The sequence below is a fragment of the Nannospalax galili genome, unplaced genomic scaffold (genome assembly GCF_000622305.1).
Source record: "Nannospalax galili isolate Female #2095 unplaced genomic scaffold, S.galili_v1.0 scaffold1223, whole genome shotgun sequence".
Classification (NCBI taxonomy): domain Eukaryota; kingdom Metazoa; phylum Chordata; class Mammalia; order Rodentia; family Spalacidae; genus Nannospalax; species Nannospalax galili.
The window spans coordinates 447,907-463,419 of record NW_008349784.1 but is presented as its reverse complement, the minus strand read 5'-3'; the positions used below and the strand labels follow the sequence as shown (position 1 = coordinate 463,419).

Sequence of the window (15,513 nt, the reverse complement as noted above, 5' to 3'; positions counted from 1 at the left end):
GCAGATGTTCAATACTTGAAATAACTAATTAGGTGACGTTTTGCCAAGCATTGTTCCAGCCCCTGAGGGCAGGCGCGGTGCAGTCAGATTCTGTTCCAGCACCCTGACGCAGCCCACTGTGCAGGCCATCATCTTCCCTAGAAGCATTTGAAATCTTTAGTTGAAACAATTTCTCCATTTAAGCTTGTGGTTGGGCATCTCAGCCAGAAAACACACTGGTTTAAAATATTTATTGATTAAAAAAAATTTTTATACAAAGATGATGAGAAAAATCTCATGCAAACTCTGGGCATACAATAAAAATAACTCAAATAGTAATACGATGATTTTGTACAAAATAACTCTTTTAAAGAAGGACTTCTGACAGCCAGCACAGCTCCCTTCTCCTGGCCTGGACACGCTTGTGGAGGAATCCGTGGCCACTTTTGGCCACCTGCAGGCAATCATGGTCCACACAGGTGTCAAAATGTTTGGTTATCACTATGATGAATAATGAAACCCTATTTCTACTACTCAGAAAACGAGAGACACCGTTACTAGGGACACCACGGAAAGCCTGCAGAAAGGGGGTGACTTGTGACGGTCTCAGAGAAGTCTGGACGGTCCGGTGCAGCGGAAACACCTCGAGATGGCTGTGGATGCTTCCTACTTCTGCTCCCTCAAAACCTGCAGTGGAGTTATATAATTTGTGTATATTACAAGTAATTTGCATAATTAAAACACTTAAGGACTCAACGCTTCATGGCAATTAGAAATGCATCAAACTGGGGATAATGTACAAAAGAGGGAGCTTCAATATGAAACAGTAATTCTCCGAGAACACCCAGTGCCCACACCGCCTCAGCTGTGCAGAGCTGGGCTGGCCACCGCCGCCTGTCCCCTCACGAGCACACTCCACCGCCCGTTGTCCTGCTGCACCCTGCACTCATCTCATTTTACGGAGCCTTAGTCTGTTTTCCTTGTCCCGTTTCTTAAGGATCAGTATGAACTGGTTGAAAAAGTGCTCCTGATCCTTCCGCTTTTGAACAAGTCGAAACCTCTGATCCCGGCCGTGCTTCTCGGCAAACTCTTTAAATGTGGTCCTGAAAATAAAAGAGATTTGTCTGAGATGTCTCCCCCGGCAATGAGTCCTCAGAGTGACAAGAAACTCCCAGGGGACAGGACAGTTCTCCTGGGCCAAAAGGCTGAGGGGGACCGAGGTCCTGCAGGGCTCTGACCAAGTTCACTCCCACATCACCAGGCCTGGGAGCCCCAGCCCCAGTGCCCCTGCGGCCACACAAGTCTCGCTCTGTCCTCTCACTGAATTTCCTCCTGTGATAGGACTTCACAGCGCTGTTCCTTCTGCCCAGCAAGGTCTTTCCGCTTCTCTTCTCCTAGCTGGTTCCTCCTTAGAAGCCCTGGCCTTGTTTGGGTAGGTAGCTCTCTAGAGGCCCAGAGAGTGATGAACTGTTCTTTCAGGGCCCGGGCACAGGTTCCATCTTGTTCAACCTTAACATGGAATTTGACGGGATACTCCCACCCGGGGTGAGCGATACCACAGTCCGCCTCGCTCTCCGCTCGTGCTGACTGTCCAGCTTTGGCTGGAAGGTAGGGAACGCTAGCTTCTCCATGTAGCGAACCCCCGGTTGCCAGGTCAGGGGTCCCCTGGAGGAAACCACAAGGCCAACTCTGCCTGACAGCGAGTCCAGGCCTACCACCATAGAAGGTCAAAGGGAGGAGGAACGCCAGGCCTCTGCAGCAAAACTGGACCTGGACAGGCTGTGCTCCCCACCTGCCCAGCTCCAAGTTGGAGCTTTAGTAGCGCATGCCAAGTCCCTAGGAGCCTGCGTGAGCCCAGGTGTCTTCATCCACAGTCCTCACCACGGAAGATGGCTGGTCCTGCGCGCCCAACGTGCGTGGGAAATACTTTGTCTAGGAGATGCTTGCTACTCCCTCATTTCTCTTTAAAGGTGAGTTTATGCTTTCTTTCACATACCCAATTACCGCATTAAATCACTGCAGCCTATTAGCCTTTTATACACAAAAGACCCGAGTATATGGACATGGCTGTTAAAAGATGAGCCGATGTTCCCGTTGTTTCTGGGGACCCTCCCTTCCGGGCCTCATCCAGCTGCAGGGAGCGCTTGCTTACGAGGATCTCCGGAAGGAAGGCACCTTTCTCTGATCTCCCTCTCCCTTCCTCCCCTTGCTGCTTCTCCCTCCTCCCTCCCGATTTACAACTGTGGCCCGCACATGCATTCCTGTCACTGCCTTGCAGGTGAGACAAGAACCTTCTCACGCCTGTGGTGAGGCTCTCTCCTCCCTCCCGCCTGCCCAGGAGTCAAAACCTCTTTGAGGTAGGCAGCAAGCGCTGCTCCTACCCAGGCCCTACTTGGGGCATCTCTGCAGAGAAGCGTTTCTGAAGGAGAGGGAGGATGACAGCCAGTGCACTGCAGCCTTGTTGAGGGATGGCACTGGCTTTTGGCTGCCTCGGGGAGCTCGGGAAGTCCTCTGTCTGCCATGCACCTGTAGTCCCTGCCATAAGCAGACTGGCACACTGTATATCCCCACCTAGAGCTGAGAGGCATACTCATTGGGATATCCAGGCAAGGGACCAACCTCCTGCCATTGTTCACATAGGTTCTCAGGACAGACCTGAGACAGACCTCCAGCATCAGCAGGGACAATAGCCTGAGCTAGACTACCTGTCTTACCTATGAGAGTCAGCTGGCCCCACCTCACTGGGCACTGATGACTTGGGGAGAGGGAAGGAAAATCTCAGAGAAGCTGCAGTTGTTTATAAGGTTATAAACAGCCCTGCAGTTGTGAAAGTAATACCTGCCAATTGTGCTTTAAAATATTTAATTCGGGGGTTGGGGATGTAGCTCAGTGGTAGAGTGCTTGCCTAGCAAGCACAAGGCCCTGGGTTCGGTCCTCAGTTCTGAAAAAAAGACATTTTTAATTTGTTCCAGTATATAGCAGGCATTTTCCTACCTGTGTGTACCTAGAAAGTGTGTTGTGGCCCTTAAATATACAGTAGCATTTACTTATAGCACAGCAGGTAAGGAACCATATTTTTAAATAAGAGTGAGCTTAACTTCCCTTGGATTTCTCTCACATTATTTGTCTGTATGTGATGTATATGTATGCATGTGTAATGGAATGTCTGTATGGTGGGATATATGTGCTGTGTGTGCCATGGGTATGTGGCATGTGTGTAATGGGCATTATGTAATGATGTGTGTGATGTGTGTCTGATGGAGTATATGGTGGTATGTGTATGGTACGTGTGATGTGGTGTCATGGAGTGTTACGTGTATGATGCATGCAAGATTTGTGTGTATAACATGTGTGGTGGGGTTTCTGATGGGTATGTATATATGTGGTAGGGGTGTGTGCTATATATGTAGCATGGTATGTGCTGGAGAGTGATGGGCGTGTGTGCGTGCTGTGGGGTGTGTGTATGTGTGTGGTGGGATGTGTGTATGAGGAATGTGTGCATAATATGTATGTGATGGGTTGTGTATGATGCAGTATATGTGATATAAGCATATTGTAAGTTATGTATGCAATAGGATATGTGTGATGTGTAGGATGTGTATGGTAGGTTGTGTGTGATGCACATGTATGTGCTGCATGTGTTTATAAGTGTATTGTAGGGAGTGTGTGGTAGGATGTGTGATGTTTGTGTGGTGGTAGGTTATGTGTGATGCACATGTGTGTGCTGCATGTGTTTATAAGTGTATTGTAGGGAGTGTGTGGTAGGATGTGTGAGATGTGTGTTGGTGTGGTGTGTGTTGTGTGTATGTGTGAGATGTATTTGAGATCTTTCCCCCAATTGCTGAGTCCATTCTACACCCCTCTCTGTCTTCATGACATGAATGGGAAGACCCTGGTGGTCACCACTAGCATCTCACCAATGGGCTGCAGGGAAACCAGCTAAATCTTCAACAACAGCAGCAGCAAAGAGATGGTGACATCTGCTGTCGCTGAGCGCATCGTGCCTGCTGGGCATGAGGAAGGACAGCACAGCAGCTCCTCACCTGGCCCCTCCTTTCAGCGGAGGTCACAGAAACACATGGATATTCACCACCTTGTCTGTTGGCCAGGCCAGGCCTGAACTGTGGAGGAGTTCCTGAATTGGCTTCCTGACCCCTCTCACCATCCCACCCTCCTTCCCACAGCCACTCCTGGGCACAAAAGCCAAGCCAGGGATGGGACTCAATGCTCAAGTCTCTTGGACTGGAAGTCACTCCTTAAAGATGACCACACACATGTTTTTCTTCCCTTAGCATCTCCAAAGGGCTAAGCCATGCTCACCATTCCCATTCAGAGAGTCCTCTGACATAGGGAGAGATTTCAGGAGCATTGTGGAGCCAGCACTAACACACTCAATTATTGATCAAGCACATTACAGACCAAACCATGGAAGCCTGTGTCTTCACAGAAAGGAAAAAATTAATGTCCATTCAAGATACAATGCTGTATGTTCTCATCTAAAATAAAAATACGGGGGCTGGAGAGGTGCCTCAGGGCTGAGAGCTTATTCATACCCAGCCATAGGACCAGTACCCATATAATATGCCAGTGTGGCCCTACTCACTCTTAAACCTGGCATTTATGGGGGTAGAGGCAGGAAGGTAAGTGGAGCTCGCTGCCAGCTCAGTCAAAACAAAACAAAACAGAACAGAACAGAAAAGCATAAACAAAAGACACAAACAAAAACACCCCAAACTACTCCAGTTCCAGGTTCAGCAAAAGACCCTACATCAGAAGGAAGGTAGACCGTGACAGGGGATACTCCTTGACGCCCTCTGGCCTCCGCACAAGGGCACAGGCATAGGCACATGTACCTGCAAGCACACACACGCACGCACACACACACACGCACACATCTACATACTAAAATCAATCATGTTTATATTTATGAAGTCTAAAATATAGGTATATTTCTTTTGTTTTCTTTTTGAGATAGGCTCACTCTGTAGCCCAGGCAAGCCTGGAACTTACTAGCAGCTCAGGCTGGCCTTGAATTCACAACCCTCCTACCTCAGGCCCACAAGTACTGGGATTAAGTGTCACCACCATGCCCTGCTTTCTGGTGTTAGAAGTAGTACCTGTTCATTATGTCTTAAAACAACAATGCCCTCATTAAGGCTTCTTATAAAGAAGCCAGCCTGTGTGGCTTTCTGATAGCTACCAGCGTTCCTTCTGATGTGCCACGGACATCATGCCTTCTTTTCTGTTGGAAGCAGTTTCGGCAGCTGCTAACTGGGGTCACCTTCCTGGCATGTCGTCAGTGCCCACCCACCAAGGCCACCTGCTGAACAGGCCCCGGCAAGGGGACCCTGTGGTTCATTTTGGTGGTGGTGTTTTTGCTTTGTTCCCCCTGGTCATCTGATCAGGAGCTGACCCCATCTCGTGGACACACCATGGACTGGTAACTTAGATCACAGAGTCAGAGCTGCCCACCTTCTGAGGTTTGGGGGGGAGCATAATGGCTACAGGGAAATTGCTTAGCAGACCACACTCTGTGCCTGACTGAAAAGAAGTTTCAGGTTCACACATTGGCATCGGGTAGGGAATCCAGGCTTTTGTCACCAGCAGGTCTTTCAGGTAAATGTCTTGATGTCTTTGGAATGTTATGTCATATGATTTAGTGAAATAGACTTGATAATGATGGTGTATTTCCAGCCCCAGAAAACTCCATACCTGGGTGATACCTTAGATTCTTCTAGAAGTTTCTTGAATTCTTCTTTGGCTAGCAGCAGCTTGCTTTTCCGTTCCTTGTACTCCTCTTTAATTCGTGTCTTGACAAACTGTTCAAATATCTTTAAACACATGCACAAATGAAAATTATTATGAAACTGCATCTCAGAAATGAAATCCTGTATCCTAGACACAGCAAGAAAGCACAGCATCTCAGGAAAGCCATTCCTTGTCCTGGCTATCAGGCCTGTGAGCAAGGCTTCTGTATTGGGGTGCCCTCCAGGATACGGAGGCATCTAAGTAGCTAAGTCCTGATTCCCATGAGGTCCGGCATGCCCCTCCATGGGCAGCACATACAGACCAAACATTGAGTCAGCCCAGCTCTGGGGTCCTGGAGAGCTTTGGCCCTCCCTGCTATCACCACTGGGAGCCCCCCACTACGTGCAACCCCATCATGCTCAACTTGCGATTTTTACAGTGACTTGCCTGTTGGTATTGTTCACATCATTGCCAAAGCTCTTATAAGCCCTCAGAGAGTTTAATCTAGCCTAGCTGCTTCTTGTGGTGATGGAATTGGCCTTTAAGTCTCCAAAACTGACCAGAACTTGTGAGACTTCTGCATCTCATTCCCACACTCCAGTTTCCAGGAAACCACTTCTGCATGGGAAACTGGTGCCGGGGAGGGTTCGGTGCACCTAGGGCCTCTCCGGAAGACGTTAGGGGATTTGTACTCAGCACTGACCATCAGGGCAGAAGCCACCAAGGAGGCGAGCTGACTTTGGGCACTGCACATACCCCTGTTTGACCAAAAGTGTATTTCAAATGACCCAGTGGGAATCCCTGTTCCTCAGTATGGAACATAAGAATGTTGTCTGGATACAAATCGACTTAAGACTTCACACTGTTTCCTCTTGGAAACGGGAAGACCCTGAAATCTTTCCCTGGCCACAGACTGGTCCTCTTTTTGGTCGACTGCTTGCTGGCTCATTTGAGATAGGGTCTCATGTATTGTAGGCCTGCTTTGAACTTGTCATACAGCCAAGGATAACTGTGAACTTCTGGCCCTCCCACCTCCTCTTCCAGAGTACTGGGATTGCAGGTGTGTGAGCCTGGTTTGTGCAGTGATGGGGTTGGAATCCAGGGCTTCATGCATGCTCAGTAAGCGCTCCGCCTACGGAGCTCCATGCCCAGCTTAAAGGTTTCTCTGTCGGAGTAAGACTGTTCATTGTTGCAACATTAGAAAAATTATCACTTGCAGACCATAAAGTCAAGGAGGGGGAAGGACAAAGCCATTTCATTCCTAATGCTATCCAAGCATCCAGAACACTAAAAAAATAGACTGGAGATAATTTAAATATTTATGCAAACATAAATAAAAATATCAATAAAAATCCACATGCGATTCCACCAGAGCAGTAAATAGAAGCTCTGCACCGCTTCACAAAGCTCTCAGAGAAGGTGGCTGGGCCCAGCTTTCCTGCCAAGGAAGGGGGTGGGGAGTGCTGGCACAGAAGGCCTGTCTCCGACTCTACTCTGATGGTAGCTCTTTCAGATCTTTCCATTTTGCTTCTCACTATTTTTTTTTGTGTGTGTGGGGGGGGATAGAGTCTCATTATGTAGCCCAGGCTGGCCTGGAAATCTTAATTCTCCTGCCTCAGCCTCCCGAGTGCTGGGACCATAGGTGTGTGCCACCACACCAGATTCGGATCCATTCTTCAATAGTGCCCCTTACAGGATGTTAAGTACAAGATGTTCCCGCCTCTCAAAGACTCCGTAGCAGCAGAGTGAAATATTCACAAATACGACTTAAATTTTGAACACGTGCACACATATTTAAGCAAGAATATGATTGGTTTATTTTCCCTTCAAGACAAACAGTGAGTTGTCTCTCTGGAGGTCCTCTAATTTAAACTGATGGGAGAGGTAAATGCAGGGCTATTATCCAAATAAAAGCATGCAGCTCCATCATTAGCCAGAGTTTTGCTCTATTAATTTTAAATGTGGGTAAAAGGCTGGCTTGGCTGTGGGGTCAGAGCATACACGAAATATCCATATCCCTTCCTGCCTAGAACCGTTTATCTACCTAATCAAATTGTCCTTTTTTTCTCTTTTTCTTCTGTTGCTTCATTTATGCTACCATCATTTAATGTAGCAGGTGTATTTCCCCTCTAACAAATTACACCCGTTTTATCCAAATTGGAGCATGACTTTTGAACAGAGAGCACTGGCCAGTTATCTCCTTTTCTGGAGGCTCTGCTGTAATAAAATGAAACACTTCTCGTTACCATAGAAACCGAGCTGATTAGCACTCCCTGGGCCCTGGCTCTCTATTTAGGCCCACTCCATCTCCTTTGTAGCCACACCACGAGGCTCAGCTTTCCCCATCAAACACTGCCATAGGCCTGTGCAGATTCTGTATGAAGCTGCACTCCCCACCAAACTAGATTGTACTTTCCAAATAGAGGCCAAATATGGCTCCTTTCCTGTGGTCAGCCACTAAAGTACTCCTCATAAACTGTAGAGCTTCCCTTAGTGGTAGGGCTGCCCTGCATTGGACAAGGGTATTCTCTGGAGGCCCCAGGGCACGAGGACTCTGAGGCTGGGCTACCTCCTGCTGCGGCTCTGAAGTCTCCCACAGGCACTTCTGAAAGCTTTCCCTAAATAAAGGATTCTTGGTGTGAGACGACCCAGGATGTAAAGGCACCCCAGGCAATGGCTGACTCCCCTCAGCAGGGACTCAGACCCCCAGGGCTGGCCTCTGCCCTTTCTGATCAGGGTTTATGGAGGCTTAAGTCTCACCTGCTTCCTAGGATGATCTGAAGCAGGAGGTTCTGCCCTTAGACATCTGGAGGTGGGTGACAGTACCCTGCCTATAAACCAAGTCCCTCCTGCGAGAGCCCGGGCAGTTGTGCGCCCGTATAAGGGGTGGGACTTAAGCGTAAACTGAAGTTATTGGAAGGGGCCTCATAACAAACAAGGATTTGCTTTGAGGGTTGGGGATGGTCTCACTTCTTCGGATTCCTTTAAGCAGATAATAGGCTCTAAAATACACCCATGTGTGCAGAGAACAGTTGGTCACACACACAAAAGAAAAAAAATCTAGCTATAAAAGCCTGACCTGGCCAGGCACGGTGGCTCACATCTTTAATCCCCCACACCAGGGAGAGAAGCACACTGCAAATGCGCAGGTTGGTTTTGCACGTTAGCCATTCGGTGGCTCTTCCCACAAAGCAAAGCCTGCGCAGGAACTCACCACTTCTCACAAATGGCTTTTTTGTTGCTGAGCAGTTGAACTTTTTGCTTTTTAATAATGTAACAAAAGGGTGAAATATGATCAATTATTAAAATCTACAGTTTTCTTCAACTATAAAAAACACAAGTGGAGCCCAAGTCCAACTCGGAGACCTGTGGACTTGAAGTTATGCTAGTGATCCTCATGCACTTTAAAACTTTCCTGTCTAGAAAAATGAAACTCAATGAAAAGACTCCATCCCATGTTCCTGAATGCATCAAGCTGGGGTTCTAAGTGGTCAATTCAGGACCCTTCTGTGCTTCCCAGCCAACCACCCAGCAGCAGGAGGAGTTTACAGTTACAGGAGAGGGGAGGCACAGGCCCCTCCTGGTGACACCCTGGGTGTTCGGCATGTACCATCTCAGCCTCTGCTTATGAGCCAATAATGACTAGATACAAAAACGCACTCTTTCTGCGGCTTGTCTGGATCTTGATAAGAACCCACCTGCTGGGACACCAGTAGGACCTGGAGAGCCCTGGCGAGGGCCCTTTCCTCTGGTAATACTGCTCAGTCCCTCCGTTTTCCACAGGGCCAAGGGGATGATGGCCTCCAGGAGTCTTTTGAGGTCAGGGTCTGCAGATGCAGAACTTGGGTCTTATAATCCTTACCTCAGCTCTGCTCTGCAGCCCCAGCTAAGGCATGGTGGTACCCTCCCCTTCCCTGGGTACAGCACACCCTCCTGCCACACATCATCTCCCTGTCCCTCCAGCTGTCTGCACAACCTGGGAAAGTAGAGCTGGCTCTGAGAGTCCTTCACAAACAAGCCTGAATGGATCTGTGGCCAGTCACTCTTTAGAAGTGCCTGGGTGGGAGTCCCCATTCCAAGCCAGGCCTGCGTTTTCTAGAGCCTGCATTTTAGAATGTCAGCCTTTACTTTTAATGAGTCTGCTCCCTGGCCTCTTTGGTTCACTGTCAGGACATATCTCAGACCTTGGCCATGTTTCTGAAGGAGTGCAGCTATTAGAAAGGGGTTGGTGTTCCTAAGATTTGTATTTTTATCTTGGAATCTGAGTCATTTCTTACAGTGGTCACGACTAGATAGTAGGACGGAACAGTTCCAAGCATGAGCCTCCAACTTTACCCGCAAACTCTCAGCCAGGGCCCAGCAGCTCCCAGCTCCGTCTCTAGTCCCCGTGTCCCTCAGCTCAGCATTACCTGTTTTCGCTCCTCAGAGTTTAGCAGGAGGTAGCGCGGGTCAAACACAATTTTATGTAATTCTTTCTCCCAAGTAGAAAACGCTGACACCTGGAGAAAGATATTCAATAGAGCTTCTTTTAGCATCTGATGCTGAGCCTGGATGGAGTTTGCCAAAATGATCAATGGAAAAAAAAAAAAAAGAAAAAAAGAAAAAAAAAACAGCATTATGGTACAATGGATTCAGGGAGGCATGTTGTATAAAAGTGAGGGGCACGTCAAATATGCCATGAAAATCAATACCAAGAACATTAGAAAATTGAATCTCTTTACTACTTCTTCACCCAGTATCCTCTGGGGCCCTGGCCTCACTACAGCCGGCTGCCTGTGGGGAAGGGGGACATTCCAATGTCAGATCTCAAAAGCAGAAGTCTCTTGTGAAAGTTCTCAGATGCCCACAGGCTAAGGCAGAAGGGGAGGGCCTGCACACAGACTGGCCTTAGCAGAAGTTCAGCTGACGTTTTCTAAACCAACACTGAACCTCCTTTTCCTATGTAGGTTTATCTATTTTACAACAGCTTTAGATTTACAGAAAAAGTAGGAGAATACACCAAGAAGCTCCCACACTCCTGTCCCATGACACCTTGCATCAGTGGCCTAGGTTTGTTGCCATGAAAATTAGTCCTTGGTCATGAACAAAGGTTTCCACATCATTGGGATTTCTTCACCTGTCCTTGATTTTCTTTCTCTGTCCCAGGATCTCATGGTTTACTGAGGCTTATGTTTCTCAAGGCTCCTTTATACTGGGTCACTTCCCTAGGCTCCCTTGCTTTGATGACCTTGGCCCTCTACAGGGTTATTTACAGGAAGCTCTATGACCTGGAGGATGGCCACAGAGCCAACCTTCCATTGCGGCATGTCATATCTGCAGTCCACAGTATGCCTGTTACTCACCACTAAGGATAGGGGCCTGGGCCCCCGGCTGAGGTATCTGTCAGGCATTCCCTACACAGGTAACTCTTTCCCACTTTGCACACTGTACTCTGAAAGGAATTGGTTTGCAGGCAGTCCCATGTAAGGGGTTGTGCCTCGGAAGGATCCTTCAAGTGATCTGGAATCCTTCTGGTGGAACATTTGAGCATCTCTCATGGTGACATCTCTTTGTGGCTGTACAGACACACGGATGTGTGGATAAGGCCCTGTGCTACCATCCAGCGCTATCATATTTAATTTGCTGCCCAGCGGCCCAAGCTTCAGCCATCTGGAGTTCTGTGGTTGGGGCCCAGTCTCCAGTCTTTTGTGTGCCTTGGAAGCACATCCGTCCTCACCGTTGGCCATTCTCAGGGCTCCAGGCTCCTCTGTGTACCTGCCTTAGCCCACCAACTGACCGATCCTCCCAGAAGCCCTGGTTCTTTTAATCAGAGAGCAGAAGTAGAAACCTGGGCTCTGGTTTGCTGCCCTCAGGGCCCACTGCTTCCATATTTTCAGCAGATAGACAGGGGATATTAGAGTCATTTAAAAATAACTTGTTCATTTAAAACCACTGACTAAGTATTGACTCTGACTTGGTCCCATGCTGGGTACTGAGGATTCTGAGAAAATAAATCAAGGCCTGGACATCAGAAGGGCCCTGGTGTAGAGTGAAGTAGATGAGGGGACTGATGGACTCCCAAGGACCATTCTGGAACATAGAGGCTCGTCCTGGCTCAGGATGGGCCTGGGAGGATGTTCTGGGATGGCCTGTTGCTGCAAAAGCTAGCATTCATGAACTTTAGAGAAGGTGGGAATTCAAGGGAATGGACAGACCTGGGGATGAAGGAGACTACGGAAGGTGGAGAGATAAAGAGACAGAGGCACATACAGGGGACCCGAGACGGTTAGAAGCCTGCCTGTTAGCAGTGGGATGAGAGAGGCCAGCGATGACATGCATTCGGGAAAGACACTGGGATTTGGTAGGGGATGGGATCCTGGGTGGGGAAGGGAGAAAAATCCAGTGAAAGTTCACAAAAGCAAAATTCACTGGCACTGTTTTGGTTTGGGTCTCATGTTTGAAGCATGGAGCTCTTCTGGGAGGCCATGGACGCCTTCAGAGAGAGAGAGTCAAGCTGGAGGAGGTGAGGAAGTGGTTCATGAGGGGCAGACCTTTGAATGGCTCACCTGCCCTGGATCCTGCTGTTTTCTGGCCCACAGTGGTGTGAACAGCCACTGCCACATGCTCCTGCTACCAAGGGTTGAGCTGTCCTGCCGTGCTCTCCCAACCAGGACAGACTAAACCCCTCTGAAACTCTGAGCCAAGGCAAACCTTTTCTCCTTTATGTGGTCTCTGTCAGGGATTGTGATCACAGAGACATAAAAATAACTAAGACATATAGCATTAACATAGTCCTAGGAGAGGAACTATTTCAATATATGCATGCTTATAACAGAGGGGTTTTCTAATCAACAATTCTACATTTAATAATCAAAGCTCATTCTGTAAATTCCACAAACTCATTGTCGAGGTGGCCTGTTGTGCTGAATGACTTCAGTTGTCAACTTGACACCTGCATAGAGAGAATCTTAATTGAGGAATTTCCTCCATTGGATTGACCTGTGGCCATGTCTGTGGAGCATTTTCTTGATTGTTGAGTGATGTGGGAAGGCCCAGCCCGCTGTGGGCAGTGCCACCTATGGGTTGCTGGCCCTGTATTGTATAACCAATCAGGCTGAGCACAGGCCAGAGGAGCAAGTCAGTAAGCAGCATTCCTCCACAGGGTGTTCAGCTCCTACCTCCAGGTTCTTGCCCTGAGTTCATGCTCTGACTTCCCTCAGTGATGAATTGTGACCTGGGAAATGTGAGATGAAGTAAACCTTTTCCTCCCTTAGTCTGTGTCTTTATCACAGCAATAGAAAGTAACTAGCACAGAAATTGGTACCAGGAGTAGGGTATTGCTGTGGTGAACCTGACCATATCTGACTGGAAGGATTGTGGAAGTTTTTGCAAATTTGGACTAGAAAAGTGCTTGAAGCTTAGTGAGTTGTTCTGTGAGATCTTCAAGAAATGCAGATGATAGAGGCCAGGCTTGTAAAGTTTCAAAGGAAGCAAAGACTATCGGGGCTATTTGTATGATATTTTGAATTGAGAATCTGTGGTTTCTGGTCACCTGGTGCTGAAAATCAGCTGTGATTAAGAGACCAGAATCATTTAGTGAAATCTTCTTGGAAGTACTTCCCAGGGTCAGCACACAGAAGCTGAGGTCCAGCAGGGGCCAAGGTTGCATCTCAAGCTACAAGCCAGACTTGGTAACATATAACAGTCTCCCAGATGGTGCTGGTCTTAAAGACATGATGGAGTGATGAAGAGAATCTGAGGCTTGGCACCCTGTGAGGCCAGGAGAGGTCAGTGGTGAGGGTACAGCCTCAGTTACAGTAGAGACCCCAGTATATTGAGATGCCAGGACCATGGGATGACCACCAAGGGCAGTGGCAGGTAAGGAGTAGAACCAGCCTGGGCCTACAAGACGAATTGTGTGTGCAGAGACAGAGAAGCAGAGCTGCCCAAGCCCTTCGGAGCCCAGAAGACTGTGAGCGAATCCCAGACGTCCAGCCTTGAGCTACTTTGTCGGACTTTGGTTTAACTTAAATGTCTCAACTTCTTCCCTCTTGAAATAAGACAATATGTAACTTGTTTTAGACTTTATAGAAGCCCACAGTTAGGAGACTTTTTAAAGAGACTTTGAACCTTTAAGACGTTGGGATTTTTAAAGACTGTGGGGCTTTTAGAGTTGTACTGTTTTATATTGTTATATTAACATCATATCTTGAGGACAAAAATGGAAAAGCTGTGGGTTAATAGTGGTGTGTTTGTGTGTCAAGGTGACAAAGGATCAACTGTCATGGGCAGTTCAGTTGTGAACTTGACACACGTGGGTAGAGGGAACCTTAATTGAGGAACTTCCTCCATTGGACTGGCCTTCGGTCATATCTGTGGGGCATTTTCTTGATTGTTGGGTGATGTGGGAGGGCTTAGTGCACTGTGGACAGTGCCACTGGGCAGGTGGGCCTGTGTTGGATAAGAAAGCAGGCTGGGCACAGGCCAGGGGAACAAGTCAGTAAGCAGCGTTCTTCCATAGTCTGCTTTAGCTCCTGCCCCGAATTCCTGCCTTGACTTCCCTCAGTGATGAACCATGTCCTAAGAGATATAAGATAAAATAAACCCTTTCCTCCCCAAGTTGGCTTTGGTCTGTGTCTTCATCACAGCAATAAAAAGTAACTAGGATACTCAGTTCCAGCCAGGGCTTTTCTCTGTGACTGAGCACCTGGTGCAGTGTTCCTGCCTCAGGGTTTTGGGCCAGGGCTTTCTGGGATAGGGTTGGAGCTGATGGCTTCACATCTCTCAACAGAGGATGCCTTCCCACAGGAGCACCTGGAGCCATGATGGACAGACCTGTGGCCAGCCTTACTCAGCTCAGACAGATATGTACATCCTACTGTGGGCCCTCTGAAGGGTCCTTCAGAAAGGGCAGAGGATGGCCAGGAAGTGGGTCACATGCCCACTGCGCCAGGCTGTCTAGAATCTGAGGGAATCTAGAGGTTTAAGACTGGATTTTAAAAAAAACACGGTTAAGCCTTCCCCTCAGAGAAACCTGTCGTCTATGCCAGAGGCAAGGAAGGACACTTGTATCATGACCACCCGGTTATCTCACCTACAGCCATGCTGACAGGTCTTGAAAACTCATTGGAGCCTAGTGGTTGATAGCCACAGAGGGGACTGGGCAGAGGCCACAGCGGAGGGAAGGCGGGACAGCCCTGTGTGAATCCTCCTCCACTGCCCTCCAAGCAGATTAGACCATCCTACGGGACAAACCTGCCCCTGAGAATGAGACCCAGAAGCTTCTGTGATGACAAATCCTGTAATTACTGCTGAGCCAAAGCCCCAACCCTCTGGGATACAGCCACAGGGAAGCTGTCCAGACTGGTCAGTCTGTGTGGTAGAAATTGTACAGACACACACACACACACAGAAACACACAGACATGCACGCACACACACACATGCAAAAATGCATCTATATGCCTTCTGCACATGCTATACATAAAAGGAAATTTAACACACACACACACACACACACACACACAGAAACACACAGACATGCACGCACACACATGCAAAAATGCATCTATATGCCTTCTGCACATGCTACACATAAAAGGAAATTGTACACATAAAGAAACCCACACCAATGCATATGATATACAGACATGTGGACCCACATATATTAATACATGATAAAGGCACACTTAAACATCATGCATCCATGAACACCCACACCAATGCATATGATATACAGACATGTGGACCCACATATATTAATACACATTGATAAAGGCACACTTAAACATCATGCATCCATGAACAT

General features: G+C 48.0%; 1 protein-coding gene across 1 annotated transcript in view; it reads right to left on the bottom strand.

Moving 5' to 3' along the window:
- Positions 1-221: 221 nt before the first annotated feature.
- Tcerg1l (transcription elongation regulator 1 like) overlaps positions 222-15,513 on the bottom strand; it is a 254,902-nt gene continuing 239,610 nt past the window's right edge. The window contains exons 15-17 of the mRNA XM_017801666.1: positions 10,137-10,226; positions 5,692-5,810; positions 222-1,082 (exon numbers count right to left, since the gene is read on the bottom strand). Coding sequence (XP_017657155.1) covers positions 926-1,082; positions 5,692-5,810; positions 10,137-10,226 — 366 coding nt within the window. The 3' untranslated portion in view covers positions 222-925. The remainder of the gene's footprint in view (positions 1,083-5,691; positions 5,811-10,136; positions 10,227-15,513) is intronic.